Source organism: Acomys minous, assembly GCF_964271855.1.
Source record: "Acomys minous genome assembly, chromosome: 3".
Taxonomy (NCBI): domain Eukaryota; kingdom Metazoa; phylum Chordata; class Mammalia; order Rodentia; family Muridae; genus Acomys; species Acomys minous.
The window spans coordinates 66,513,930-66,541,545 of record NC_140485.1 but is presented as its reverse complement, the minus strand read 5'-3'; the positions used below and the strand labels follow the sequence as shown (position 1 = coordinate 66,541,545).

General features: G+C 51.3%; 1 protein-coding gene across 5 annotated transcripts in view; it reads right to left on the bottom strand.

Moving 5' to 3' along the window:
• Positions 1-3,607: 3,607 nt before the first annotated feature.
• Positions 3,608-27,616, bottom strand: part of NFATC2 (nuclear factor of activated T cells 2) — a 133,366-nt gene continuing 109,357 nt past the window's right edge. For 3 of the 5 annotated variants that reach the window (XM_084777931.1, XM_084777933.1, XM_084777929.1), the window contains exon 10: positions 3,608-7,675. In XM_084777931.1, the coding sequence (XP_084634057.1) occupies positions 7,620-7,675 (56 nt within the window). In that variant the 3' untranslated portion in view covers positions 3,608-7,619. Of the gene's footprint in view, positions 7,676-14,693; positions 14,780-27,616 lie in introns of all 5 variants that reach the window. The other 2 variants (XM_084777932.1, XM_084777930.1) reach the window with 1 other exon arrangement.

Below are 27,616 nucleotides of genomic sequence, written 5' to 3'. Positions count from 1 at the left end.
TGAGACCGTGAGCTTTGGGAGATGGGCGACTCCGGCATCCAGAATCTCACATTTTTGGCTCTTAAAGGACATCCCAAAGTAGTCTTGGCAGGATGGGCCTCAGGAAGGGCCAGGTCCGTGCAGAAGACCCTGTGGTACTCAGAGGTCATGGGAACCACTGTCAGCATGTGGAGCATAAAGGAGAGCCTGAGTTTCTGGGAACCCCAGGTTTGAGCTTGGCTTGTGTTCTCATTCGGCCTACAGAGGGCGCTGTGGAGTCCCCACGGCAGCGGTCGGTCTCTTACCTTAGCAAACTCCTTCCTTGGGGAAGTTCCAGTTTCACATTTGTCTAGTAAACAGCAGCTGGCTGCGGGCCCTTCGTTTACCTGTCCCCTAGGAGCTACTGAGCTACAACAGAGAGTGCTTTACAGGCAGGAGGGCCGCAGGTGACTGCCGGCTGCCGGGAGCAGATGACGGCCTGGCAGCTCAGGGACCAGAGGGAGTCCTGTCGTTATTGCTTTCTGCAGCGTAGGGAGCTGGTCTTTGCCAGAAAACAACCGCTGTGTAACCAGAAATGAACACATCAAGCCCCGTGGGGTGGAGGAAAATCCTCTCTGGACTCCATTGTTTGGCTTTGAAAAACGGGTTAAATATTAGGAAGTGATTAATTTTTCTGTGGTTGTCTGCCTTTTGTGCATGTCAAAGCTGGTCTTGACGTCCGTTTATTCACACACATCCCACTCCACCCCCTGCTACATCCTACTGTGTGTTGGCTTGGGGAGGCAGCCCTGAGCCCAGGCAAGCACTGCCCTTCTCTCCTGGGACCCACAAGGTGAAACAGGAAGCATGCTGACATCCCCACCAGCACTTTCCATGCACAGCGGGCTCAGCGTGGTGGCCCTCACATGGTACCTGATAGTTGGGGAGGAAGAGCCATATCTTTCTAAATGGTTCTGGAGTTAGGAAGTGGGCACTTCTGATGGTAAGAAAGCAAAAGCAAGAACTGGACGGTGGTGTGGTGTGAGTAGAGGTGGGGAGCAGGGAAGATGGCTGGGCGTGTTGCCCAGACTCCAGATCTAAAAGCCAAGGACCATGAGGTGCTTTGCCTAAAGGCAGATGTGGGATACAGGGTATGAGGTGTCTTGAGGCTTAGCCTGGCTCTGCTGTGGGCAGGATGGGTGGGAAACGTCTGGGGAACTCCAGGAATCACCCTGTCCTCCAGGCAGATGAGGGAAGGTCACTGGGCACACAGGGAGAAGAGGACAAGCACCTCAGAGATAGAGCCACAGAACTTGCTTAGTTGTGGGAAATGGGGTTGTGTGTGTGGGGGGTGCTCAGAGTGACTGCCTCATTGTGCCTTAAAAGCAACTACTTGGATGCCATTGCTACTGGCTGGGGAGGAAGGGAGAGGTGGAGGCTGGGGATCAGGGAACTACAAATGCCCTGTGGCTGGCACAGGGAAGTCATGCAGATGTGCACACATCTCGAATCTTGGAAAGGGGTCTGTGCAGCCTTGTCCAAAGTGGTCCTAGGAATCCTGGGACTCCTGGTCTTATGTGGCTCTGGTACCATGAGGAGCAAAGGCCGTGAAACAGCATCTCGTGGGGCTACTTCGCTCTTGGTGGGGCGCTTGAGGGGACTTGGCAAATTTGTCACACAGGCTGCGATTTAGTGTTGCTCCGCAAAGTCTGGCTAAGGACCAGGTAGTGTGGACATCTGCTGGTCAGGATGCACTGTGTGATTTCCGAGTATAGAATTTGCAGGAAGAAGGAATTCTTGAAGAGGCCGGGATGGGGGCAGTCTCCTTGGTGGTCCCTCTAGGTTGGGCCATGTACACACAACTCTACTCTGAGTGCTACCAGGAGGTGGGGCAGGTGGGCTCAGAGATAGGCCTTCTGGTGGGAAAGTTTTGTCCAAACTTCATGTTTGGACCACAAAATGTCATGAGGTTTACAGGCCAGTTCCCTCTGTCTCACCATGGCTGTGGCCGTCACTTTCATTTACCGATGATGAATGACTCTTGTGGTTCCGGTCTTTGGTTGTTTGAGACTCAACCTGGTTCTGTGCTTTCTTCTGGTTTACGACCCCAGAGAGGCTGTGCTGGCATCCGCCCTCCTTCCTCCCCCAAGCCTTCTGAAGTCCACACTTGTTGCCAAACCTGTCCTGTAAAACTGCACCCCGCTTCACGTGGCAAGGCGACTGTTACCTCAGGATGTCCAAGTGTGTGCTTCCTTTCCATTTGGGGAGTTTTGAAAAAGTGGATGGGAACCATTCTTCCCTCTTATGGTCTAGTTAAAAAAAAAAAAACCAAACAAACTGTAACCTCTATTATATTTTTCCAGATCTCACGTGAAATGGGGGCCCTGCAGGAGCTCAAGGTTCAGCAATGAAGCCCAAAGTCTGATTAGTGATGCTACAGCAAACCAACAGCAAATATGAGCCAGTGTATGTCAGGGTCCTGATACCTGCGAGGTGGCAACTACTGTCCTCATTTTGTATGGGGGAAAACTGAGGATGGGACACATTTGTCAAGTGGAGCTTGCATTGAGACATAGAAGACAGGTCTACTTTGAGTGGGTGTATAGTCTTGTACCCATCTTTGGCTGCTGATACAGGCCTTCAGGAAAGGCATGGAAAGGCTTCAGAACTGAGGAAAAGAAAGACAGCTGCCCATGGTTACAACAAACACCATAAGGGGTAGAGTGAGCTCGGGGTGTGTGGTGGTGGAGGTGGGGGGGGGTTCCCTACCCATTCAAACCATGTGGGTCATTCCCAAGAGCGTGTGTTAGTGGCATTCTGTATGTCCTACCTCACAGGGTCCCACACCAGCTACCAGGAGCTATGTGCTCACCAGGAAACTTCTGGAATCCAGAGCCTCTTTGGGGGCCTGAGAACTTTCAGGGTAGGTGTTTGCCGCCCAAAGGATCCATGAAACTCCCTGTCAGGGCTTGAAATATCTGTTGGGAAGCCTGCTTGTTGTAGGCATTGAAAGGGATGGACGTGGGGTCTAGAACATTGCAAAGGCAGACCATAGTTGTGTAGAGTAAGTCTCTGAGGCACAGACCCCAGGATTTCAGAGCATAGCTCTCAAGGGTGGAGGGTGTTTGAATAACATCAAGATTTACGAAATGATGATTCTTTGCACCTACTTTGAAAGGAGAAAGGCCACTCTGAGGGGGGAAGGCAGCTAGAAAGCCCTGGAACTTTCTGGAACATGTTTTTAGGTTTGATGATAAAGGGTGCCTCTTCTCTCCTCTGGCAATGTTTTGTTAGATGCTCAAACATAAAGTCTCCATCCCTCATCCCACTGTTTCCAAACAAGTTGAGGTACGCAGGGACTTTTTAGAAGTTGGCCTAAGGCTGACTCATAAACCTCTTCCTGCCCATGACCCCAAAGAGAGGACCAGGGGAACAGGTACAGCAGAGCCTGGATGGAGAGGATAGGGCAAACCTGAGTTGACCTGTGGCTCTGTCACGTGGGCAAGGCTTCCTGCCCATGCAACCCTGGGCAGCAGGCCCCTTCTGAGCTGATACTCTACAGTACACAAACAAAAACATTCCTTGTAGTCTGCCCCACTTCTAAGGCCTCTCCCACCCCACCCCCCCCAGAGAAGCAGACACACCCGGGTTAAAGTTGCTCTCAACTGTTTATTGCTAAGCTGTCATCATACAAGCCGTATAAAAATACTTTACATATAGCAAAAATAAACTACGTGAAACTGGATATTAAAATCGTTTTGCATAGGAATGCGATATATTCTGACTCCTCAAAACAGTTGGGGTTTTCCCAATCCCCTGGCCTTCAGGCCCAGCTGGGGCAACCTCCCGGAACAGGAGGATCAGGAGGATTGTGAGACTCCCTGTGAGGGCTGAGAAGTGACAGGGGAATGGGATTCTCTGTTGTCTGGGATACTCCCATAATATGTTCTGGCCAATCAGAGTGCTGGGGCTCCTACTCACATGGCAACAGCATCACGTGCACCCAGTCCATCTAAAAGCCTGAGAGAGCAGGGCAGGGAAGTTTATTCCCAACTGCCCCAGGGCTGCATAGAGACAGCTGTTAACCCTTTGATTCCAGTTCCCAGGACCCCGGTGTGATCTCACAGGGGCCTGCCCATCGCTAGAGTTAGCCGTAAACAAACTGGATTAAGACAATGACGGTGGCTGTACATCAAGGCACAGGTGAGTTGGTCGTAGGTGAAGGCGATATTGCCTCACAGCAGCTGGCTCGACTACAGGAGAATCTCTCCTTCTGCGGCTGCCTGGATTAGGTCCGTGAGGTTTGATGCCCAAGCTTGGGAGACGCCAGTGGTGAGGATGGATGTGGTGGGGTCTTGGGGCTTCCTTTCCAGCAAAGAGGTCAGGAATGCTTACCCTAGCTTGGCCACCCCGAGTCTTTTCTGGAGCGCCAAAGGAACACAGTTGTGAAGTAGCAGCTCCCCCCTCCCCCCCATGCACACACCATGGTCTGTCAATGCTGAGCACTGTGGTGCACGGTTAAGCCAAATCAATCTCCCTTAGGTTCTGAATGACAATTAAGACACGTTGGCTTCCGACCTCCCTGTGTGACATGAGCCACCAGGGGCTGAGGATGGTGGTGATGGACAATGGGTGACCAGACTCCCTCATGTGAATAAGCTAGCCCAGGGCTCGGGAGGATGCAGCTCACTTTGGCCATGGCTACAGTGAGCTGAGGGAAAAGTGGCTGTCTTTTAGATGCTGCACATCGATCACCTGTGAACACACCACACGGTTGGCTCTGTCAGTATCAGCCTGTCTGTAGGGTCTTGTCCATGAGAAGACAGGGTTCTATGGCTTTAAATCAAAACCACCCACTAAACCTTTCATGTGCAAGTCTCAGGAGCAACCCTGGCTTGAGGATGGAGGAGTCAGTATCCTCCTCAAGCAAGAAAAAGACTCCTATGAAGCCCCCTTCCCCCCTGTCCCAAGGTCCTGACAGGACCTAATGTGAGTCTTTGGATTTGTTTTCTGGAATGAAAAAAAACATTCAAGAATATACCATTTCTCTTACAGAAAATGAAGATATAGATGTTTAAAAATAGACCTTTAAGAAGACACCTGACCATTTATAAGGAACATTTATAAACATGTTCTAATTCCAACAGGGGTGAGATATTTTGAGGGCAGATAAAAAGCATCAAAATACAGGTAAGAAAATAAAATTTAATACCATACTGATCTGGGTGGACATATACTCTTCCCAGCAGCTGCGCCTTTGTACAACCAGGAAGCTGTGCAGACTGTGAAGACTAAGTACCACACTCAGCAACACTGACCTGTCAGAGTGCCACTCTAACGTCACCATGGATTGAGCAAGGACACACTTCCGCTTCGACCCTCCTGACCCACGTGCGGCACACCCATCTTCACTACTCGGGCACCTATTTTCTTACTCTCTTAGATCACACTGCATCTTCTGTTCCGGAAACAGCTTACAGCAGTCACTCCTGGCAAAGTTTCCCCCTGGAGTCGGTGGCTGACCAAACTTTTTTGATAGCTGTCTGCAACTCATATACTTTTCTCTGGCTTGTTTGTCTGGAAACAAATGTTGCTTGCTTTCCTCGGCTATCTGGGAGATTTGTTTATGAGCAGGTTTCTTAGACTATTCAGCTAAGATAGTGTAAGGGGAAGAGCATTGTATGCACATGCACATGGTGTGCATGCGTACGCGCACACGCGCACACACACACACACACACACACACACACACACGAAAGTAGGGGAGTCTCAGCTACCGGGAACCCCTTTGCTGACACGGTTAGAAGAGGAATGGGATCTGAGCTAGCCCTTTTTTTTTCCTCCCGCGGACAACGCAGCTGCACTCCTCATTACAATGACAGGAAGGCACTTGGGTAAAACACTGAGACATCTGAGGAAGGCCCGATTCCCTCATGTGTAAAAAGTGGCTCCCAGCCAGGGCAAGTGTGAACTGATCGCTCACCAAACCCTTGTCACTTTTCCCCAGAGAAGCAGGCGTCGCTCCAGTCAGAAGCTGCTGTCTGCAGAGGGCCGGCGGAAAGGCTTTCTTGTTTAGCAGGAAGTACTTAGAATCACAGAGACTTCATGCTCAACTTCCGGTGGACATTCTGGGGTTCAAAAGAGAATTCAGCTCAGGTCAATATTCAGGGCGGGTGGAGGGAAGGCCCAGGGGTGCTGCGAGGGAAAAAAAAAGACTAGATATTGACCACAAAGTCATTTTCCATGCTCAAGCTGAGCCCTGGGCATGCGGTCTGTCTGGAGAGTCATCCGTAGCTGGCCCAGCTCTGGAGAAGATTTACCACTAGGGTGGAAGACACCCACCATGGGTATTAGCCACCGCGGCCTGCTTCTCAGGTGCTCTGCCTAGCAGGTAAAGCCGAGAAAGTCACTCTTTCACATGTCTGCTCACCATCTGTGGTGAAGGCAAGCGGAGAAAATGATCTTGCTCACGTGACTGGGAGAGCTCCATTGGAAGCAGCAGCAGCAGAAGAAGAAAAAAACAAAAACAAAAAACAAAAAACTGCATCGGAGAGGAAGACTGTGGTGTGCCTGAAGCAGGGAGCGAGTGTGGAGAATCCCACAGGACACACAACCTGGCCAGGCATGGCTTGATCACACTAAGGCATTATTTGCTGGGGCGGACTGACTGAGTCACACACGTGCAGCTCCTGTTGTGGCGCTGTGGAGTCTACAGAGGCTTTAGAGGAATTCAGGTAGAAAGCAGAACAGTGGGGGCTGGCTTTGAATTTAGGGCAGAGGGGGATTTCAGCCCTTTTGTTCTGTTTGTTGGCAGTCATGACAAACACCTGCAGGTCTCGTTGGGTTTGGTGGCTTTAGCTCCTTGACGGTCGTCGAGGCAAGGACCCAGAAGGGTCTCCCAGCTTGTGGGCAGAGGAGGTGGAGAAAGCCTTCAGAAGCATCGTTCTCAGCAGGCAGCCTGGGCTGGGTCCCAGCGGAGGTCTGATGCAGGCAGCAGGGTTAGGGAGTAGCTGACTCAGCCTGCAGCCTCCTCAGTTGGCTCTTTGGAGCAGAGAAAAGAAAACAAAACAAAATAAAAAGCCCCGGAAGCTAGCAAACGTACACGTGTTATAACTTAAGGCTGAGAAGCTGGAACAGGTGGTCCTGTCAGGGCGAGGCAGTTTGGCTTTGGAAAGAGAAAATTGGAAATAAAGCTTTGCTGTGGCCCAGCTGGGGCATAGACGATGGTCCAGTTTCGGCTCCTATCTGAGACTCTTAAGCCCGGAAGCTGGACTCTTGTGCCATGGTCTTTTGGTTTCTCTGTCTAAAGACCAGAGAGAGAGAGAGAGAGAGAGAGAGAGAGAGAGAGAGAGAGAGAGAGAGAGAGAGAGGAGCCATGCCTGTGGGCTGTGGCTCTAGCACAGTCCTCCAGTTTTCCCCCCACCAGCAGAGCCCCAGGTTTCAGGCTCAGCATCCTGTTGAGCTGAGGATAGGGCTTTGGTCAGCAGGCAGTTGCTTTTTCATCCAGTCACTGTGGACATCAGCTGAGATGCTCTTTAAGAGGCAGCACGCTCCCACACCAGCAGCTTGCGCTGTTGCCCACAGGCGGTGTTCCAGTCAGAGATGTCAGGAGGCGACAGAAGGGGTCCAAAGTGGGAGGCATCTTGCGATAATGTCTGTTTCTAGGTCTGATTTCGGGAGGGGGGTCCTGAAAACTCCTTTCTGATGATTTCATTAACTAGAAGGGGCGGGGGGGGGGGGAGGAAAAAAACAAAACAAAGATGTGTGAGATGACACCCAAATCAAGCATCTAGTTAGATGGTGCTTTTTGGACACTTCCTTGTGACAATCACTTAACCATTTTAACACAAATGCCTCACCCACATAGTGACGTACCACTGGTCCCCCTAACACCCCACAGCTGACTGCTTGTGTGGTAGCGTGTTCAGCTCTTGCCCTTTCTGTCCTTTAGTTCATGTACCTAAGCCACCATGTATCTACCCAACGGCCTCTTTGATTACCGTGTTCTTAAAGTGCCTAGCATGTGATCCTATCACATCTGATGGAAAAATAAAAAATAAAACCCCTAAAGCCCCCAAACTCAGGGCCCTTTAAAAGACAGGGGTGTGGTGAGGAGAGTCCATGGTCATAGCTAACTGGCTGCCCACTTAAATAATTTTTTTTTAAATCAGCACAGCCAGAGGTTCCCCCACTACTCAAGGATTGTGCTCCAAGGCTCTGGCAGTGGAGGGGTCCTCAGAGGGACCAGCAGCCAGTCAGTCTGCTTCCCTGGTCAGTATGTGGTTCCAACAGGAACTGCAGGCATGGTGCCAGCCCCTGGCATGGAGATGCTATCCAGCCTGTGCCAACCGGGCAGCTGATCTGAGGTGTGAGTTCCTGGAATGGGGAGGTGGGGAGATCCTAGACAGAGGATCTGGCCACAGGCTCCCCTTTGCCTTGCCCCCCACCACCCCCCAGAGATCAGTTGCTCTCATCACCAGCAGACAGGAGGCTGCAGAGCCTGTCCCCAAAGCACGTGTACGTCTTTGGTGGCGTTTTGTCAACTGACCCCAGGGTGGACAAGGGTTTTCTTCCCACAGCTGCCTTTGTTTCTCATCTGAGCTGTTTTCTGAGGGTTAGAGATAAAAACGGCATCGAGGACAGAGAAGCTGCTGCCAGAGACAAGATCTTTCCTATTCTGGGCTCTGTGGGGTCTGAGGAGCTTTCTCCTGGAAGGCCACTGCCTGCATGAGTCTGAGATCCCCACGTCAATAGGGATAGGTACAGTTTTTAAAAAATATATACTTACTTATTTATTATTATGTATACAGTGTTCTGCCTGCATGTACACCTGCATGCCAGAGGAGGGCATCAGATCCCATTATAGATGGTTATGAGCCACCATGTGGTTGCTGGGAATTGAACTCAGGACCTCTAGAAAAGGAGCCAGTGCTCTTAACCTCTGAGCCATCTCTCCAGCTCAGGGATAAGTACAGTTTTAAAGGACACTAATGCAGGTTTGTCTCTGAGCCAGACTGGCCTTGTGCCTCTACAGGTCTGTGACTCGGGCTCCCTGTCCTTAAGGTAGGAATGACAGCAGCGCATTCCTTTTGGGATCGGTCTTTTTTCTCTTTCACATTTAACTCCTGTGCTGGGGATGAGGTAAAAGATGTGCCACGTCATGCAAGTCGAGGTCAGAGGTCAATGTACTGAAGTCCCTTCTCTCCTTCCACCACGTGGGTTATCAAGCAAGTACCTTCACCTGCCGAGCTGCCTCACTGGCTGGTTTTGCTTTGTTTGTTTATTTATTGAGATGGGGGTCTTGGCATATAGTCTAGGCACCCATGATGTAGACTGCGCTGGCCCTGAACTCATGGGCATCCTCCTGCTTCTGTCTCCCAAGTGCTGGGCTTATGGGCATGTGACACTATGAGTGGAATTGTGAGAGCCGCTCTGAGGATGCGAACCATGGGGATGGGTAACAGCCTGGTACATGGTGTTTGGCGGCTGTTAGCGGTCACGGTCACGGTCATGGTCAGGAGCGCGCTGCCCTACCCTCAGCACTTTGCACAAGGGTTGGGCTCGGCACAGCGCTCCTCAGGCACATGGTGGAGTCAGAGTTGGGGTCAGAATAGCACTTCCCATGTGACTTGATAGTGAGCCTGGCTTTACTGATAGAACCATTATGTGCCTCTGTTTCTCAGCCTGTAAGCTGGGTCCAAAAATATTACTATTTCCTAGTGCTCTGAGCGTGGATACGTCATCAAGTCAACGGCCACAGTGCTCAGGATAGAATGGGTGTGGGGTTGCAGTACAGGTCACTAGACATGTCGGGTATGTTCAAGAATGGACTTTGCAGCCTTAGTGTGTAACACACACTTCTGGATGTCAAACGGCCCTGTTAATTAGCCTCAGGGGCTGGACTCAATATGGGCAGCTGACTAGACTACGTGGGCAGGTACTGTAGTGCTGTGTTCCAGGTACCAGCTCACTCCTTGGGGCCCAAAACGGCAATCTGAATGAAGGATGCCAAGCCCAGCCCTGCCCATGCAGCACTGTCAGGGCCCAGTGAGCTGACAGCCTCTGGGGATGGAATGGGAGCCAAATGCACAGGGCAGGGATTGGGCAGCTTCTGTGAAGTTATCCAAAGTCAGGATCCCAGTGGCCTTGATTGCTTCTGGAGTGAGATTTGCCAACCCCTCAGGGCAACTTCCCGCAACCCAGGTTTGCTAAAAATAGTGGAACGGCATTGCTTCCGGCACCATGGATTCTCACAAAGGGTCTGCTCCCTCTGAGGAGCACAAGGCTGGACAACCTCTCACCAGCCGGAGAGGTGGTGTTGCCTTCTCTTGAGGTGCAGCTTTTCCTACCAGCTGAGAACTACCGTCCAACCACTTCTAGAATGTTCAGCCAGTGACTCCCATTTCAGACCATTACACTGAGGGCCAGGGTGGGGGTGGGGGAGGAGGTTGATATCAAGTTGAACCCACTCACTCCCAGCCACCTCTCTGGTAGTGGCTTTCCTTTCTATAAAATCCTACCTGTATTGCTGACTGCTGGTGAGAAAGTTCTAGAATGCATACCAACCAGCTGATGGCAAATGCATTGCTCTGTATTAGGCTGAAACCTTGGGCTCCACTTTCTGAGGGTTTCTGCTAAACCTCTCCATCCAGGTGTCCCTCTGTAGGCCACTAGGGTAAAGACGGCCCACTACCCTTTGGATAGAATCCAGAATGCCCTCTGTGACAGTTTGTCCTTTATCTTTCCTGTTAGGAAGGGGAGCCATCTCAGCCCTGTCACCACCTTCTTCCTCTGTGTTCTCCCTCACTCCCTTCTGCATCACGACGGAATTCTCCTATACCCAGAACTCCTGCTGTGGGCTACCCCCCCCCACCTGCTTTCCAGACTCCCCCTTAGGATCCTGTGATCTGTCCCTGTGTGACCTCATTTCCCACCACGCTCTGAGCATGCTTAGCCCCAGCATCCATGCTTCCAACTCATACCACCATCAAACCTCTGGTCCCCCGTGTCACCCACCAGGCTGGTGCCATCCCCGCCTCTTCTAAGGTTTATATAGCCTGCCCGTGCCATCCACAGCTCCGGACACAGGCTCCTCACAGCCAGGCTTCCTTGCTCTCCTGTACCCTCCCTTCCTGCCAACTTGCTTCTGCTGACTGTGCTTGCGTGCCTGCGTGTATCCTGTACCCTAGGACATAGGAAATAGTCAGCAATGGCACGGGGACACAGATCTTCAAAAGGGCTAGACTCTTCAGGTCTCATGTCAGAACTGGGTATGGCCCCCAAGGGGGACTCAGACATAAATCCCCTGAGTATCTCCCCTCAGACAGTGCCCTTCTCTTCCTACCTTGGGCCACACAGAGCCCTATCCGCTGTCTGTGTCTAACTTCCTATCTGTCCTGGTTCCAGCAACCTACCTGCCCGTGCCTGCCCTTACCCCGCCGCACCCCGCCTCCCCACCAGAAGTCAGGGTGGGATCCACAAGGCTCACAGATTGTGCTGTGTGTAGGGCCATACGCACACCTGGTGTTTCGGGTGACTACGGCTAGCCTAGAAATTTTATCTACAGAAGAATGAGCCATGCAGATTCTCTGAGGATGGTGGGCCTGCTTCATCCTCCGCCCTCCCCCTCCCCCACCTCCTCACCCCTCCACCCCCGCCACATGATTATGCTGTTGATAGAAGCCACAGAGACTGGTGGTCTCTTGCTGTAGCAGGTCAAGATTTGAATCCAGGCCCCCCCCCCCATCTCCCTCTATCAGCTCACTCAATCTGCAGCCACAGAATTGCTCTGTGAGGTTCAGTATTCACTTCTTTTTGTTCCTGGAGCCCCAGAATCCTCACTGTATTCTGTGCAGGAACAGGCCAGGTAGCTTCTAAATTGCAGTGGTCAGGGTCTGGGGCAGGTAGTCTGCCCGAAAGCACCATATTCTAAGAATAGGACAGGGTGAGGGACAGTGCTGCTAGCTAGCCCCAGTAGGGAAAGGACTGAGGACAAACGTGTCTCTAATGTCAGTGTGACTTTAAACCTGATCCCTAAGGCTGCCACCCAGAATATCAAAATCACTGCATCTTTCAGTATCATTGACAGTCATTCATAAACAAAGAGGCACTATGACTTTAAGAGCATGAATCAATAAAAATGGCTACACACACTGAAAGGGCCATGCCAGGAACCTTTTGGTAAAGGACTATTTACTATTTTCAGATTTGTGGGTCCTGGGGGCCTTTTCCAACTATTGAGACAGCTATAGGCAAATCAACATCAATGTGTCTAAATAAAACTTTATTGTCAAAACAGGATGGGGGGCCAGATCAAGCCTCACCACCATAGTCTGCCAATGGCAAAGAGGTAAATTAATTTTCTTTGCTTACTTTGGGTTTCATTGATCCGAGGAAGCCAGAGCCTCAACTAGTATTATTACTTAAAAATTAGTCTGGGTTGGTTTAGTGGTGACGTTTTAGATCAGTGGTTCTCAACTTTCCTAACCCTGTGACCCTTTAATACAGCTCCTCATGTTGTGGTGACCCCCCCCCCCAACCATAACATTATTTTGTTGCTACTTTATAACTGTAATTCTGCTACTGTTACAGATGGTAATGTAAATATCTGACGTGCAGGATATCTGACATGTGACCCCTGTGGGGGTCATGACCCACGGGGTGAGAGCTGCTGTTCTAGATGCTAGAGTGGACTCATGGGGGGGGAGGTTTGTCAGAGTGTTCAGGCATCTCCTTGCTGGCCTCCTCTCTTTAACAGAGAACCAGGCTCTCAAAGTTGAGCTTGCAGATGGGAGGCCCCCCCTACGTAGAGCTGCAAGGCAAGGGACTCTCAGGGGTTCTTCCTACAGCCCACTCCCTTAGCTGCCGACTCTGGAATGGCACCTACAGCAAGGAGCAGGGAGGCCTCATTGCATCTCCCCAAAACCTCATCTGTTTTCTACCATCAGACCAAACTGTAGCCAGGACAGGAAGCCAGAGGCTGTGTTTTAGGCCTGGAGAGCCCCCGCCCCATCCCCCATATCTGGCTCCTCTGCTGTGGCCAGGTCAGGAGGACATCACATCTGGTGATGTAGGAGAAGCTCCTGGGGCAGTCTCCTCTGGACACAAGGGACAGCTCTGGGCCTGGAACACCAGGCCTTGCCTGTCACTCATAACCTAGAGATGCTATCTGAGGATCTCTTATGGAGCGCCCTTTCTGCAGAAATGCCTTTGCATCTTTCCTTGGCCCCCTTCCTGGGTTCTGGACACCTAAAAGCACTAGAGAACTTTCCAGAACATAGCCAGGCTATTGGCATAGGCTCAGTGAAGAGGACAAAATCCCATGATAGGTCAAGGACCAGGTGAATACTGGGGAAGAGGGAGGCTGATGGCTGGAGCATCTGCCAAGTTCCCAGACTTAAGAAACACCATCTACCCTTGACGGCCTAGTAAGTACTTCAGTTAATACACAATCTCTGTTTTTTATTAGCCCGGATGGCCTGGTAAGGACTTCACTGTCAATACACAATCTCTGGTTTTTGTTTTTGTTTTTTGTTTTTTGTTTTTTAAATCAGCCTGAGTCCTGGGCCAGGGTGGATGCTCAGCTGGGAATGGCAGCTACCATGAATGCTCCTGATCACAGCAAGGTTTGAATCCCTGCTGTTCGATGGATGGGACAAGCACTTGCCCTTACCCAAGGGTTCATTTATCCCTAGTCTTCAGGGAAGTGGGGGTAAGAGCTGCTAGCTCATGTGTGGACATGGCTTTTACTCACTGTTTTTTGGTTTGTAGGGGTTTTGTTTTTTTGGGTTTTGTTTTGTTTTGTTTTTTAAGACAGTTTCTCTGTGTAGCTTTGGTTGTCCTGGAACTCATTCTGTAGACCCGGCTGGCCTTGAATTCACAGAGATAACCTGCCTCTGCCTCCCAAGTGCTGGGATTAAAGGCATGCGCCACCACCACCACCTGGCTTACTCACTGTTTTTACTGGGATTTTAGTGTGACTCTGCCATGGACATCTGGACTTTGCCTGAGAGGTTAGAGGGTTGCCATGGCAGGCCGGCCATAGCCCAGCACCCCAACAACAATACCAACTTAACCACTGGCCTAGGAGCTCAGTGGTGCCAGCTACAAAGTTGGGCTGACCACATTACAAGGGCACAGGAAAGTCAAGTTGACTTCTTCCTCAACCCATGGGGACTATATTGTCAAAGAGCCTCCCAAGCTTGCCCCAGCCAGTCTGATTCAGCCACCTGACCCACCTGACCCAGAGGCCAGAGGCGATGAAGTCAGATGGAGAGGAGGAAGCCAAGCAAGGGCACCGTGTACTCCGGGAAGCCACACTCTCACTCCTGGTCACGGGTCAGGTCAATGCACATGAGCAACAACTTAAAGGCCATCCCCTGGGGCCATGCTTAAGATGAAACACTTCCTGGCTGGTTTCCTAGGGTTTCTACTTAAGACCACACTTCCAAAGGAGAGCTGCGTGTGCATGGCATTGTATTAGAACAACTGGCCCTGAAGGCCACTCCAGTAGGGTGCGGGGGTCCCCCAGGACAGCATGCAAACCCTCGCGTCCACCCCCCACCTCACAGACTGAGGCTGTCCAGCCCTTGTGAGCAGGAGTGGGGTCCACAAGGACAGCTGGCCAACGAGAAGAGAGGGTCTTGGGGTTGGCGCATTCTCTCTGACTTAACCGTGAACTTGAGGCAAGCAAACACAGCCGGAGACCCCAGGGAGAAGGTAGAAGAATCCGTTACCTTTCACTTTGATTTCTCGGATCAAAGACCAGTCACTCGGTCTCATAATATGTTTTGTATCCAGCTAAGGTGTGTGTCTATCAGCTCTGAAAAAGATGTGCAAAATCATTTTTGAGAAGAAAAGGAAGTTACCTTTGAACTCTACCATGCTTAGACTTTGTTTCCAGCTACACCACCCAGGACAGAACCTCACCCCTAGACTGGAGTTTCAGGCCAATTGCGTAGCATCTTAACTTTCAGGCCTGGATGAACCCAGCAACTGAGGTCAGTACCCTGAGACAAGAAATGTTAATGCAAAGAGGGGGTGACCTCTGAGGCAAATACACCAGCAAGATGAGGGGTTGTGCACATCTGTAAGCAACACCGAAAGCCTTTTGCCGGCTGCCATGGCCCAGCACAGAGATAGAATAAAGATGGTGCCCCCCAGAGGCTAAAGAAAAGAAATCCCAGGAAGGACCCATCTACTGTGACGTCCTTCTCCCAGAGACAGCACCTCAGAGGTCAGTGTGCACCCCTAAAAAGTTCCCCAAAGTTCCCCTCTTCAAAGCCTCTTGCCCTTCAGAGCAGTAAAGACATTGGGGGGCACTGAGACCCATCATTGCCTTTTAAACCCCTCTATTGTCTCTTCTCTTCCACTTGGGGCAAACTTCCTGTCACTCAAGCTCTCAGAGTCCTTGTCTTTTCTGTCGCCTCTGGAGAGCGCACACAGGCCTGAGCCCCCTTTGATGCAAAGAGCTGTGGGCCTCTGCGGGCTTTTGTTTTGGGAGGTGAAGGGACCTCCAAAATGGAATCCACTCTCAAGGAGAGTCAGGCCTCTCTGCGGCCTCATCCAAGCTGGGGAGTTTATTTCCGGCATCTACAAGCCAGGCCTGAACTTCCAACCGAGGTGAGGTTGGTTCCTGGCTGACCTGAGACTAGAGGGCCTGTGTTGTCATTTGCTCTCATAGTCCAGTAAGTGATGTGGAGGCCCTGCCTGTCCCAGTCTCTCTAGAGACATAGATGGCTGCTATCCAGTGTTCCAGGAGCATGGTGCCCCCAGGCAGCCCTGGCTGGCCGGCTTTTCCTGTCTGCACTATGATAGTTCCTCCAAAATCCAGAGCAGGTGCTATCAGGCCATTCCTTTGGTATTAAAACATAACCTTCCCCACAATGGCTGCCTTATGGGTTTTAGGCTCAGGCCAACATCCATGGACTTCATAGTTAGGATGTCTATTGTACAGCTGAAAATTTACATGGCTCAAAGCAGTTCCCGAACCTTCTAACTGCCTCCATGGACTCAAAAGCTCGTACCTCGCCAAAATCCACTATTCCCCTCATTCCCAAATGTACTCTACTTCTGTTTCAATTTGCCTTTTTAATTTTTTTCCTTTTCTTTTCTTTTGAGACAGGGTCATATGTATCCTAGGCTGGCTTCCAGTATGTAGCTAAGGATGGCGTTGGACTTCTGATCTGCTAATGGTGAGATTACATATACCTGCACGTCTGGTATATGTGGGGCCAAACCCAGAGCTTGCTAGGCAAATACACTACCAACTGAACTACACTGCCAGTCTTGTTCCCGCTGTGGGAAATACAGATAATCGCCTTTAGCATCCGCCGACACTTTCTCACAGGTTGTGTTCCTCTCTGCACAAATGCTTCTAGGTTTGCCCTGGAATGGAGACCAGTGGCCACTGCCTTCGCCTCTAGATTAGGTCCTGGCTATCAGCAGGGTGACCACCCCCCATTTATTGTTCCTAAAAAAAAAAAAAAACCTCAGATCAGAAATACCACATGCCTCAGGGTTTCAGTATGTCCCCATAACACCAGCTAAGCCGCCCTGAGAGGAAAGTACTGTTATACACATAGGTTCAAGGTCAGAGCACTGAGCCACTTAGTGCTACAGTCAGGAGGCCCTGCCTGTCCTGCCTCCATGGACTCAAAAGCTGGCACCAAAAAAGGGGAGCCTGTACCTCAAAAAGGCAGCGCCCCTCACTGAGGTTTGTGTGAGCCGGGAGAGGCTTCCTGTTAGTAATGAGGTTTCTCAGTTGCTCTTGGTGGAAGCAGAGGCGTGAAGCCAGAGGCAGGGCCTCTCTCAGGCTGATGCTTACAGCTTGGCTGGGCTCTTTGCCTCCAACCACCCATCCCTCTGTGCTGGTGAGATGCAGGCTGCACCAACTGCCGCCTCTCCCCTGGCTTGCGGTTTGCTGGAACCCTGTTCTCAGGCCAAGTTATTGAGACCAAGAAAGGAGGGTTTGTCCCTACAAAGCCATGACATGGCCCAAGGCACACAAGCCCCCCACCCCCATTGACCTTTCTCTGGTACCTACACGCCGGCTCTGGTTTCTGAGGAGCCCCTTTGGGGGTTTGGACCCACTCTGCCTTCCAGAGGCAGAAAACCCTTCCACTCCACATCCCTCTTCTGAGCTGGGGAGCCTGCCAGGCAGGAGCCAGCCCCAGGGAGTCCCATTCAGGGTTCCCCAAATTTGAAAGACCTTCAGGATACCCTGAGTAAGGAAGGATGATTACTACCTTTGGAAGCTGCTGGAATGAAAGCATTGTGGCAGTCAAACTGTCAGGTGATCTCTCATAGAGCCTCAGTTTCCCTAATTGTACAACAACCATATGAACACTTCTGTGGCACGATCTGTGCTTAGCAATGCCTATGAAGAGGAGAAGGGGGGTGGCTTGAACCCGCTGATTGCTAAGACCCACCATTCTATCTCCCTGAGGGTTCCAATGGGAAGAAGCTTCCACAGACCCATGTGAGAGTTCTGACTAGTTGCTGGCAACATGGAGATGAACTTCAAGAGCTCCATACTACGGAGGCACCCCTCTCAGATGCCTCAAAGCCACTGGTCAACTTGGGGGGCCTCCTACAAAGCCACAGCTGGAACCCTGAACAGGACACTACACTTTTTGCCCATAAGCCCTGTGGAGTAGACAGTAAAGAACTCTTTGCTCAAGCCACGCTGATTACCATGAACGCACAAGGAGTCGCCAGAGTCAAGGACCTGTCATTGGCCAGCGTCCTGACTCCTGGGACCACAGGCAACACAGGAGTAGAAGTCTTGGCATGTATTCAAAGTGCTGTGCGTGAGAGAGTTGTGGCGCCAAAGGGAAACAGAAACAGACTGAGTGAGCTGCTCAGTCTGAGGGCTCTAAGGTCCCGGTAGGTCAGGTAGAGAGCCTGCTCCCTGGACAGTCAGATGTCTGCATGTCGACTTGAAGCCTGAGAAGAAACGCCAGCAAGTGCAGCCTCTCTGTCAAGAATTGGGCTGAGTTTGCCCCTCAGCCCGGTTCTATCCCTCCAGCTCAACTCTCCTAAGCAACACCTCCCTTATCAATCAAATGACCACACAGCTGCTTCTGCGGCGAGCCTAACAGAAGGCTGATGAAGGGAGCGGCGTGTCAGCTTCCTCTTCCTTCTGACAGCCCACGGTGGCCCACCCCAGACTCTTCAAAAAGACAGGCTGTGAAGCAAGCGCTGCCGCCTCGACATCGGGGCTGATGCAAGATGCTGGGTGCTGGGGAGCTAGAGTTCAGGAAACAGCCATCCAAACCCGCAGAGCAGCCGCGACCACAAATGAGATGAAGACATAGCTAATTGTTTGGGAAGCCATGATTCTCAGTGGGGGCTGAAAGGCTTAGTCAAAGTCTGCGTTATAACTTCTGAGATTGGATGTGTGCATGCGGTGGGATTGAGGCCAGGGGAGGGCAGCTTAGGCCTCCCACTGGAGTAACAGGTGTGTGTGTGTGGGGGGGGGGGGAACAGAGGCAGTAAGAAAGGCTTCCCCCACATCCCGTCTTCACATCACAGGTCCTTCAGTGCCCACCCCCCCTCCCCTAAAGTCCTGACTGGGCTTCAAGAGACTTTACTATCATGTGTGAAGTGACTGAGTAGTTTCTGACCCTCCCATAAATTCACTTTCTAGATACTTCTATGTCCTGCCACAAGTGCCACCACTTCCTCACAGTGGAGTCCCCTATGTGCATACACGGTAGTCTCAGTTACTGCACAGGGCTGCCTACACACATGTCCAGGGGTAACCCCACCCCCCTATACACAGACACCTGGGCTGTGGCCCCTGCCACCACATCTGCTCTGTATTCTGGGCATTTAAACTCTTCCTTAACCACAGGCTGCTCCAGGCACCCGTGCCTCCCCTTCCGCATTCCAGATTCATCACCTGCTGGAAAGAAGCCGCACTGGCCCAGCTCTGGTTACTTATGCCTCAGAGGCTGCTTGGAGTGACAAGTGTGGTATGCGCACGTGTCTTTGCTTCAGACATAGCCTTTGCCCGGATTCATCCACTCAGCCCAGCTCTCTTTCTGACTACTCTCTGAGCCCCACATTCGTACTGTGGGCTGTTAAGCCTTGTGTAGTGGCTTTTGAAGATGGGTCCTCCAGTCTGGGGATGAAGATAAGAGGGTGCAGATGTGAGCTTCCCTAGCACGCACAAGACCCTAGGTTCCATGCCAAGCCTCATGAAAAACACAAGGTGAGGCTGACGTGAGGAAGCAGTACCTTCCAAAGAGACCCCAGGAGCAGTCTGTATGTCTCACTCATAGGCACAGCAGGAAGGCTTATCTGTAAAACCAAGCAAAACCCCATCACAGAGCCTGTTCACACTACCCTGACCTTGGGCGTTCAGCCCCCAAAACTGAGGAGGCGGATGTCTGTGAGATCTCATTATACAGTCTGACTACTGCCGTCTCAAGAGGCGTGCTTTGCCAAGTGAATTCCTTCATGATGTCCTGAGCCACGCTTAGTGGCAGGCTTCAAGGTTAAGGGGCCACCCACCCAGGACCACAGGGGCTGCCTGTGGTGGGCTTTACCCAAAGAGCAGATGCTGCTGTCACCTCCGCCTGGCCTGTATGTATCCTTGCCCATCTTTCTCTACATCTGGAATCCTCACCGGCCTCCAGCTCTTTCTAGCTAGTGGCCTTACCTCACAGCTGTCCGTCCTACTCGGCCATGACAGCCCCAGGATGGGCAGATATCAATGGAAGGCACTAACTGCTCAGTAGAAGGCCATGTGAAGAGGGGAGGGGCTGGCAACTCAGGACCAGCATCACAGGGAGACACTGTTCATAGCCAGTCTGCTGGGGTCCAAATCTGCCACATCTTTTCATGGGACTGACAACACCTGTTCCTAACTTTAGGTTTTGGAGGGCACTGGTAGTGGCTAAGACCCAGGCAGCATGTTGTTACAGCCGTGGAGGGAAAGAGAGTCCATTTTCGTAGCCTCAAGCCTCAGTTTCCTCATCCACAATATGGGAGCCTGTGCAGAAGATGGCCGTTCTCAGCCTACATCCATCCTACATCCACATGGGTCCTCTTCCTGCTTCTAAGGACCTTCCCTTTGGTAGTATCTGTATCTTTAGGATGGGAGGATCAGAAGTAAAGATCACACCCTGCCCCCATGGAGGCACCAGCTGCCTTAGGCTGACCACATGTGGAATAGGATTCTGACTCACCCAGTGCTGCAAACCTCGGCCTCAGGAAGCTAACCTCAGCAGCCAGCACCCAGACAACTTACTTGCAAGGCCTCAGGGTTTCTGAGAAAAAAAATATGCCTTGTCCCAAACTGTCCCCAGCTCTCGGGATGAGTAAACACAGCAGTTCCGAGCCTCCATTTCAAGTAAGAGGCAGAGGTGCTAGCCAGGCAGTAGCAAGTTGCTGAGTGGGGTAGGGGGGGGCGGGGGGGGCAGGGGGGGAATGACGGAGCAGGTTGCACCAAGCCCCAAGGTGCTAAACAACTACTTCCCTTCAGATGGAGACGTTCAGCCTGCAAGATCCGAGCAACACACGGCAGTGCTGTGTGGCCTGGTCCCAGCATCCTTCTCTCTGACCTACCCAGGCCCACCTGGCACCTCGGGTAGGCAATGTTTCAACAACCTAGAGCTCTGTCAAGAGGCCTGAGGAGGAGCAGGTCTGTGTGTCAGGGATGCTCAGGATATGAGGGACTGTCCAGTCAAGCTCACCTTCGGGATAGCTGGAGAACCATAGCATACAGGTCTTGTGCAGGCCTCATACTTGGATATATGTCATCTCACTTTGTCCCATCTGAGACATGTGAGCAAGAACCAGTGTGCCTATAGACACCTGGCTTTAGATGTGACAGAGCAAGACTCCAGGCACAAGGCTAATAGCAGCCCTTGGGAAGTAGGTGCTGGTAGTGTGGCTCCACCCACAAGGGCCTTGTTTCTGTGTGTGTGCAGGTGCATGTAGAGGTCAAAGGGGACCCCTCTGGTGTTGATCCTAAAAGGCTATCTGTCTTGAGTGCTTCCTGGTCATAAGGCAAAGGACAATGTCCTGAGCTTTGGGCCCACACCGTTCACCTGCTTGACAAGATCTTTTCCTTAATTGTGCTAGAGAGTTCGTGGCCCTAATACTCAGTGTAGTCCTGGGGCCCCGAGAACTGCTTAAATGGACGGACCCACAGGCAGAAGACAGAAGACAGCCAGCTGGTCCTAGAACCCACAAGAGGTCTAACAAGTCGCCACAGCTCCCGTGATGCTCGTGATGATGATGTCACTGTCAGTTGACACAAGTATAAGACGGTTAGACAGAAACTGACCAAGGGGATAAGGTCCAAGGAAAGCTCTGCCCTTGTGTGAGGAAGCCACTGACAGCCCCTGTGAGCCACAGGCTCATGGGGGAAGATTAGACATCTCAGCAGATGGGACTATGAGTGATTAACTCAGAAAACTATGGCCCTGCATGCCAACCCCAAGCAGAACTGTTCAAGGTGATGTGAGATCTCCGGTGCCTAGAAGGTGACACAGTGGAAGCTGTCGAGGTAGGGAAAGAATGGTCCCCTTCATTGGCCCCTCAACTTGGTGAACTTAGGGCCACTGCTGAGTCATAAAAAGCACAGCCTGAGGTCCAACAGTGTTGATCCTGCAGGGCACAGTGGGGCCCTGTATGCCTTTCAGGACCTGGGTGACACCTGCTGCCAGTTGGCGACAGCGAGGAGAGGATTAACCAGGGTCACATGAACTGCAAACTTAACAGAAGTGAACTTAGCTAAAGAGAACTCAAAACTGCTCACCAAAAAAAGACATCATTCACCTCAGACCAGTTAAAGCAAAGAAATGGAAAGGCGTGAAGTTAGAGAGGGCTCAGTGGTTAAGAGTGTCTACAGCCCTTCCAGAGGACCGGAGTTTGGCTCCTGGTGCCCGCTTTGGGCAGCTCATGACCTCCTGTAACTCCGCCTCCAGGGAATCTGACGCCCTCTTCTGGCTCCTGTGTGCACCTGCACTCAGGTGCATATCCTCACATAAACACAAGTAAACAATAAGAAAGGGAAAAGGGGAATCAGCGGCCACTGTGGCAGGGGAGAGCAGCAGGCGGCTTGTTACTGATGCAACCACATCAGCGCAAATACTGCATCACTGAGCAACTCCACAGGCTGGTCTCACCTGGGAAGTAATTATGGCTACGCATGTTAGGAGGTGAAGGAAAGTCCACAGGGCTGTCTCTAACAGCAAGGAGAGAGCACCTGGGGACAGGAACAGGATGGCCAAGTAAAGCATGTAGTGGAACTCGAGGCTGGAAAAAAAAGGGAAGAATTGCAGCAGCAAGTAAGCCACAGTCACCTACGGTGAAAATCAAAAGCGAATTCCAGGAAACTTCATAGAAAGGCTGCTTTCCAGGAGGGCTCTCAGGCCCGAAAACTAAGCGAACTGTCGGGACAACTGAGCAGGAACAGAAGGGGAACCACAAGCATGGAATTCGGGGTGCCATCCATGCGGACGGAGTGAGGGTGTGTTTAACAGCACATGTGGGGCTCAGGCACCATGCTTTCCAGAATCCCCCTAGCTGCCACTTGGATGAGACGGCCTAGACCCCACCATGGCTGAAGTGGAGCCAGCTGCTCACTGATAATGCCGCACGCAGACCCTCCTGTGAGGGCCAAAGCCCAAACCACAGAAGAGAAAACAGCACAAGTACCTCTTACGGAGTGTGAGATGTCACAGAGAGGGGGCAGGGCATGACTACACAGGAAGTGACCAGACACCAAGATGGCCAGACTCAGGATGAAATATACATCACATACATACCACACTGTAACTAGCAAGTAACCTGTAAAATATCTATGCTTGAGGTATTTATATATTATAAATTTTTTTATCTATAATGAGCATTTACAGAGCAACTGAAACTGTCAACACTACATTACATTTTATGTCATTTTTAAAAATTCTCACTTCTAATGGCTGGTAAAAGTAGGGAGGTTTTTTTAAGTCTTTCTTTTTTTTTTTTTTTTTTTTTTGAGCCCGGGTCAGGTAGCCCAGGCTAGCCTTGGACTCCCTATGTAAAGCAATGATGATCTGACCTCCTGATCCTCCTGCCTCCACTTCCCCAGGGCTGGGATTACAGGAACCCAGGGCATCCTGTACTCTGTCAACCGAGCCGCATCCTCAGGCTCCTTCAAAGAGCCACGACGCGGGGTTGCAGCCGGCCAGTCTCCTTTAACCCACCAGAGGGGCTACAGGTCAGAACGACTCTTGTTAAACCCTGTACTAGAAGAGCATCAATAAGTAGTATATAATTTTGGTTCTTAAAATATTCATATTGTTCATATAGCCAATGAAACATGCAAATGGCGATTTGCACGCAGGAGGGCTCTCTCCTGCCTGAGGCCTTGGGCACATCGCTAAGCACTGGAAGACAGGGCAGGAAGTCCTTATTTAGGTCCGACCGATGACCGGGACAGAAAGACCTGCTCCAATCGGCCATTCAAACCTTAAAACATCAATTATGCTAAGGCCATGAGTTCATAATGGCTCCAAATAAATCACACACAAACAATCCTAACTGATCACCCGGGAAGGATGTTAATAAACTGACCTATTATGTTTAAAGTGGTAAATAATGGGGCATTCATCTGGTGTTCCCATCTGTCTGAATTCTCCCATTGTGGGCGCAGGGGAGTTTCCCTTTATAGATGTTTTCCAATTCACAGGGGAGGAAGAGATGGCCAAATGGGAACAAAGTGGCACCCAGGACAGTTAACCAGGGAATTGGTGAGGGAGGCATTCCCTAGCAAGGGCCGCCAACCGCTAAGGACAAGGCCACCTGAAGCCACACTCCTCCTAATGAGGAGGTACCACCGTTTGCGAGGCAGCCTTTCAAATACTGGGAAGCTGACTGTCACACCTCTCCAACAGCACGCTGACATACAGGACATCTATGTCACACCTCTCCAACAGCATGCTGACATACAGGACATCTGTGTCACACGTCTCCAACAGCATGCTGACATACAGGACATCTGTGTCACACCTCTCCAACAGCATGCTGACATACAGGACATCTGTGTCACACCTCTCCAACAGCATGCTGACATACAGGACATCTGTGTCACACCTCTCCAACAGCATGCTGACATACAGGACATCTGTGCCACACCTCTCCAACAGCATGCTGACATACAGGACATCTATGTGTCACACCTCTCCAACAGCACACTGACATACAGGACATCTATGTCACACGTCTCCAACAGCATGCTGACATACAGGACATCTGTGTCACACCTCTCCAACAGCATGCTGACATACAGGACATCTGTGCCACACCTCTCCAACAGCATGCTGACATACAGGACATCTATGTGTCACACCTCTCCAACAGCACGCTGACATACAGGACCTCTATGTCACACGTCTCCAACAGCATGCTGACATACAGGACATCTGTGTCACACCTCTCCAACAGCATGCTGACATACAGGACATCTGTGCCACACCTCTCCAACAGCATGCTGACATACAGGACATCTATGTGTCACACCTCTCCAACAGCATGCTGACATACAGGACATCTATGTCACACGTCTCCAACAGCATGCTGACATACAGGACATCTGTGTCACACCTCTCCAACAGCATGCTGACATACAGGACATCTGTGTCACACCTCTCCAACAGCATGCTGACATACAGGACATCTGTGTCACACCTCTCCAACAACAGGCTGACATACAGGACTTCTAAAGGCAGAGGACCAGGCCCAGCCTCCCCACAGGGATGACAGAGGTTGAAAGAAAAGAAATTCCACAGGACAAACCATCAAGTTTATGTTTCTTGCAGTAAAAATGGCTGAATAAAAGCTGTGATAAGTTCATCTTCATGAGACATTTGCGGGGGGGGGGGGGGCTACTTAACACAGAGAAGCAACGGAGTAGTGCGGGGCAAGACAAACTGAGAACAGCACTCTCTTGGGCGGATTCCAATGCATCACAGGATAAAGTCATCCAAGTAAGCAAGATGGCCTGGGAGATGGCTCAGCAGTAAAGTGACCACTGTTCTAGCATGAGGACCCAGGCCCACGTAAACAGTCTGGGAATCCCATAATCCCATAATCCCAGTCCTGGGAAGATTCCTGGATCCCTGGGGTTCGCTGGGCAGCCAGATCAGAGAGTTCCAGTGAGAGAGAAGAGACTTGATGTTGACCCTCTGACCTCCACAGATGCAAGTGTACATGTGTACACACACACACACACACACACACACACACACACACACACACACACACACACACACACACACACACACGGTGGGTGGGTGGAGAGAGGGAGAGAGACTTTTAAATGTCTAACTCATTTAAAGGTCCCCCAGGCATAAGGAGAAGGAAGGCAGGCAAGCAGAGACAGTGAGAGCTTTCCCACCTGTGCAGGTCCTGCCTTAGCCAGCCACAGTTAGGTCAATAGCCAAGGCCAGGCCGGCACAGCAGATGGTGTGGGTGTGCTGTAAGGAGCCAGGCCCCAGCCTTCCACCATGATGCAGGAGGTGGTGTGTGCACAGCTGCTGTCTGCAGGCGGCACTATGCCCGGGGCCTGCCTTGGCTTTGATTGACTCCTGGTGGATGCTGAGAGAAATGTGGACCCCAAGTAGCCAGATCCTTGGCTTTTCTAAGGGACGCTGGAAGTCTATTTTTCTGTACAATTCCCTGCTTCGTTAATGCTGGCACCTAATCTAAATTAAAACAAAACAAAATACTGTGTGGGTAGGCCAAGCAAAATCTTCAGGCTAACGGCACCCAGGGAACACCAGCAGGCCACCCCTTTTCCACATGAGACTGACTACAACTCAGCCTGTGTGTTACGAAAATGTGGAGAGAGCTATTTAGTCAGTTTGGGATCCCAATAAAGCCGAGGATTCAAAAGATGTTATCAACTCCCAGAATCTGTACGCGCCAGCTGCTGGACATTTCACAGGCGCCCTACCACCCTCAGTTTATTCAACAGAACCCCCCTATTTGTCCAGACTTTTGGAAAACCAGCGAGCAGGGAGTGTCCTTCCGGCTTCTCTGGGATAGCGGACTCAAAGGGCCACAGACGAAACCCATTTGTTAGCTCACAGCAAGCTCTTTAGTCCAAAGTGCTTGCATCGAATGGGCCTGCCATAGACCCAAGCTGGATGCCCCACACTGGCTGCAACATGACCCAGGGGGTGGGGGTGGGGGGCTCTGCTTCGCTCGCCTGCCCAGAGATCTAGTTTCAGAGCAGCAAAGAAGAGATGAAACAGACATCAGGCCAAGCATGGCAGGCTTCGTGGCTAAGGACGGGAACAGACAGCCCTCACGCCCAACCCCGAGTGTCTTCCACTTTACCTACAAACAGAACGGATGAGTGAAGCAGGCCTGGCCCTGCCTTTATAAACGGTCTCAATGTGATTGGATCCCCAGATCAATAAAAAATTAAAGAGGTGTCAAAAAACGCTGTGGGAGAGAGCCAAGTTGATGGTTTAATCATTCCCCAAGACCGAAGTGCTTCCCCAGGTGCCAAAGCCACATCAGATGCACCCAGGGCAAAGAAGCAAAGCCCGACGGGATGGCAAAGCGCAAAGCCCAAAGGCGAAACCCAACAGTGGCTCCGTGGGCTGGAGGGAAAAACTACAAGTTCTTCACAAAAGAGACACAGGATGGGAGTTAGCCCTCCGGGAGAACAAAACCCCACCAGCTGCACAAAGTGGATTCACTGATAGGAAAGACAGAACAAAATACAGAAGGCAGGAGTGGCTAAATGCTGACCAATCAGTTCCTAGCCGTGAGCCACGAACTCCCTTTTTGGGGGATTATGCTTTTCCATAGAGAAGTCGGACACAACCAGAGCAGATATTTGAGGAGGATAAATAGATATTTATGTATTACATTAACACACAAGATTACATTAGGTGTGGCCTGGGAGACAGAGGCTCATCATAGTCCACAGCACTATATGCAGTAGCACCCCAGTCTCCCCCAGAGGGGCTGTAGCAATTTGTCCTGACCCAAGTGAGGTGCCCAGTGGGTCCAGAAACATGGGTGCTCACCAAGGCAGAGAGGCAGCTGGGCCCTTCTGCCTCTGTCCTAATAGGAGTTGAAGTAAACAGAGAGCCCTCTGTGACATTTGCCAAATGCTGAGCTACCCCCCCACCCAGGCTGATCCCCTTTCCCCAATTTGTGACTTGGAGAAAGCAGTCTTGTGAGGAGGTGGCTGTTCGATAGAGCTCACGTAACTCATAATGAAAGACACTGGTGCGCATGGGCAGTAGCCATCTTGGTCCTCCGTGCCGGGCACCTATGGAGGACCTGTTTTGGAATGCAGGCTGAAAGGGTAGCCACTCCGGGAAAGGTTTTCTGTGCTTTGACCTCCCAAGGCAAGCGTTGGTCCTCTGAAAACATCTGCCCTACGGAATCCCAGAGACAGGTAGAGCTCATTGGAGGCCGGCAGCAGCCACGGGAAGGCGGCTTCATGGTGCGAGGCAGCAGCCTGGAGCACAGAGAGAATGCGCTGAAAGGCTTAAGCGGCACAGCTATGGACAGAGGGGACAGGGTGGAGGTGCACCGAGGGACAAACTTGAGCTGCTGCTGGGGAGAGGAGACTTCAGACCCAACACAGGCTCAGTTAAGTGGTCCTCAAAGCCACTGCTGGGGAGAGGAGGCTTCA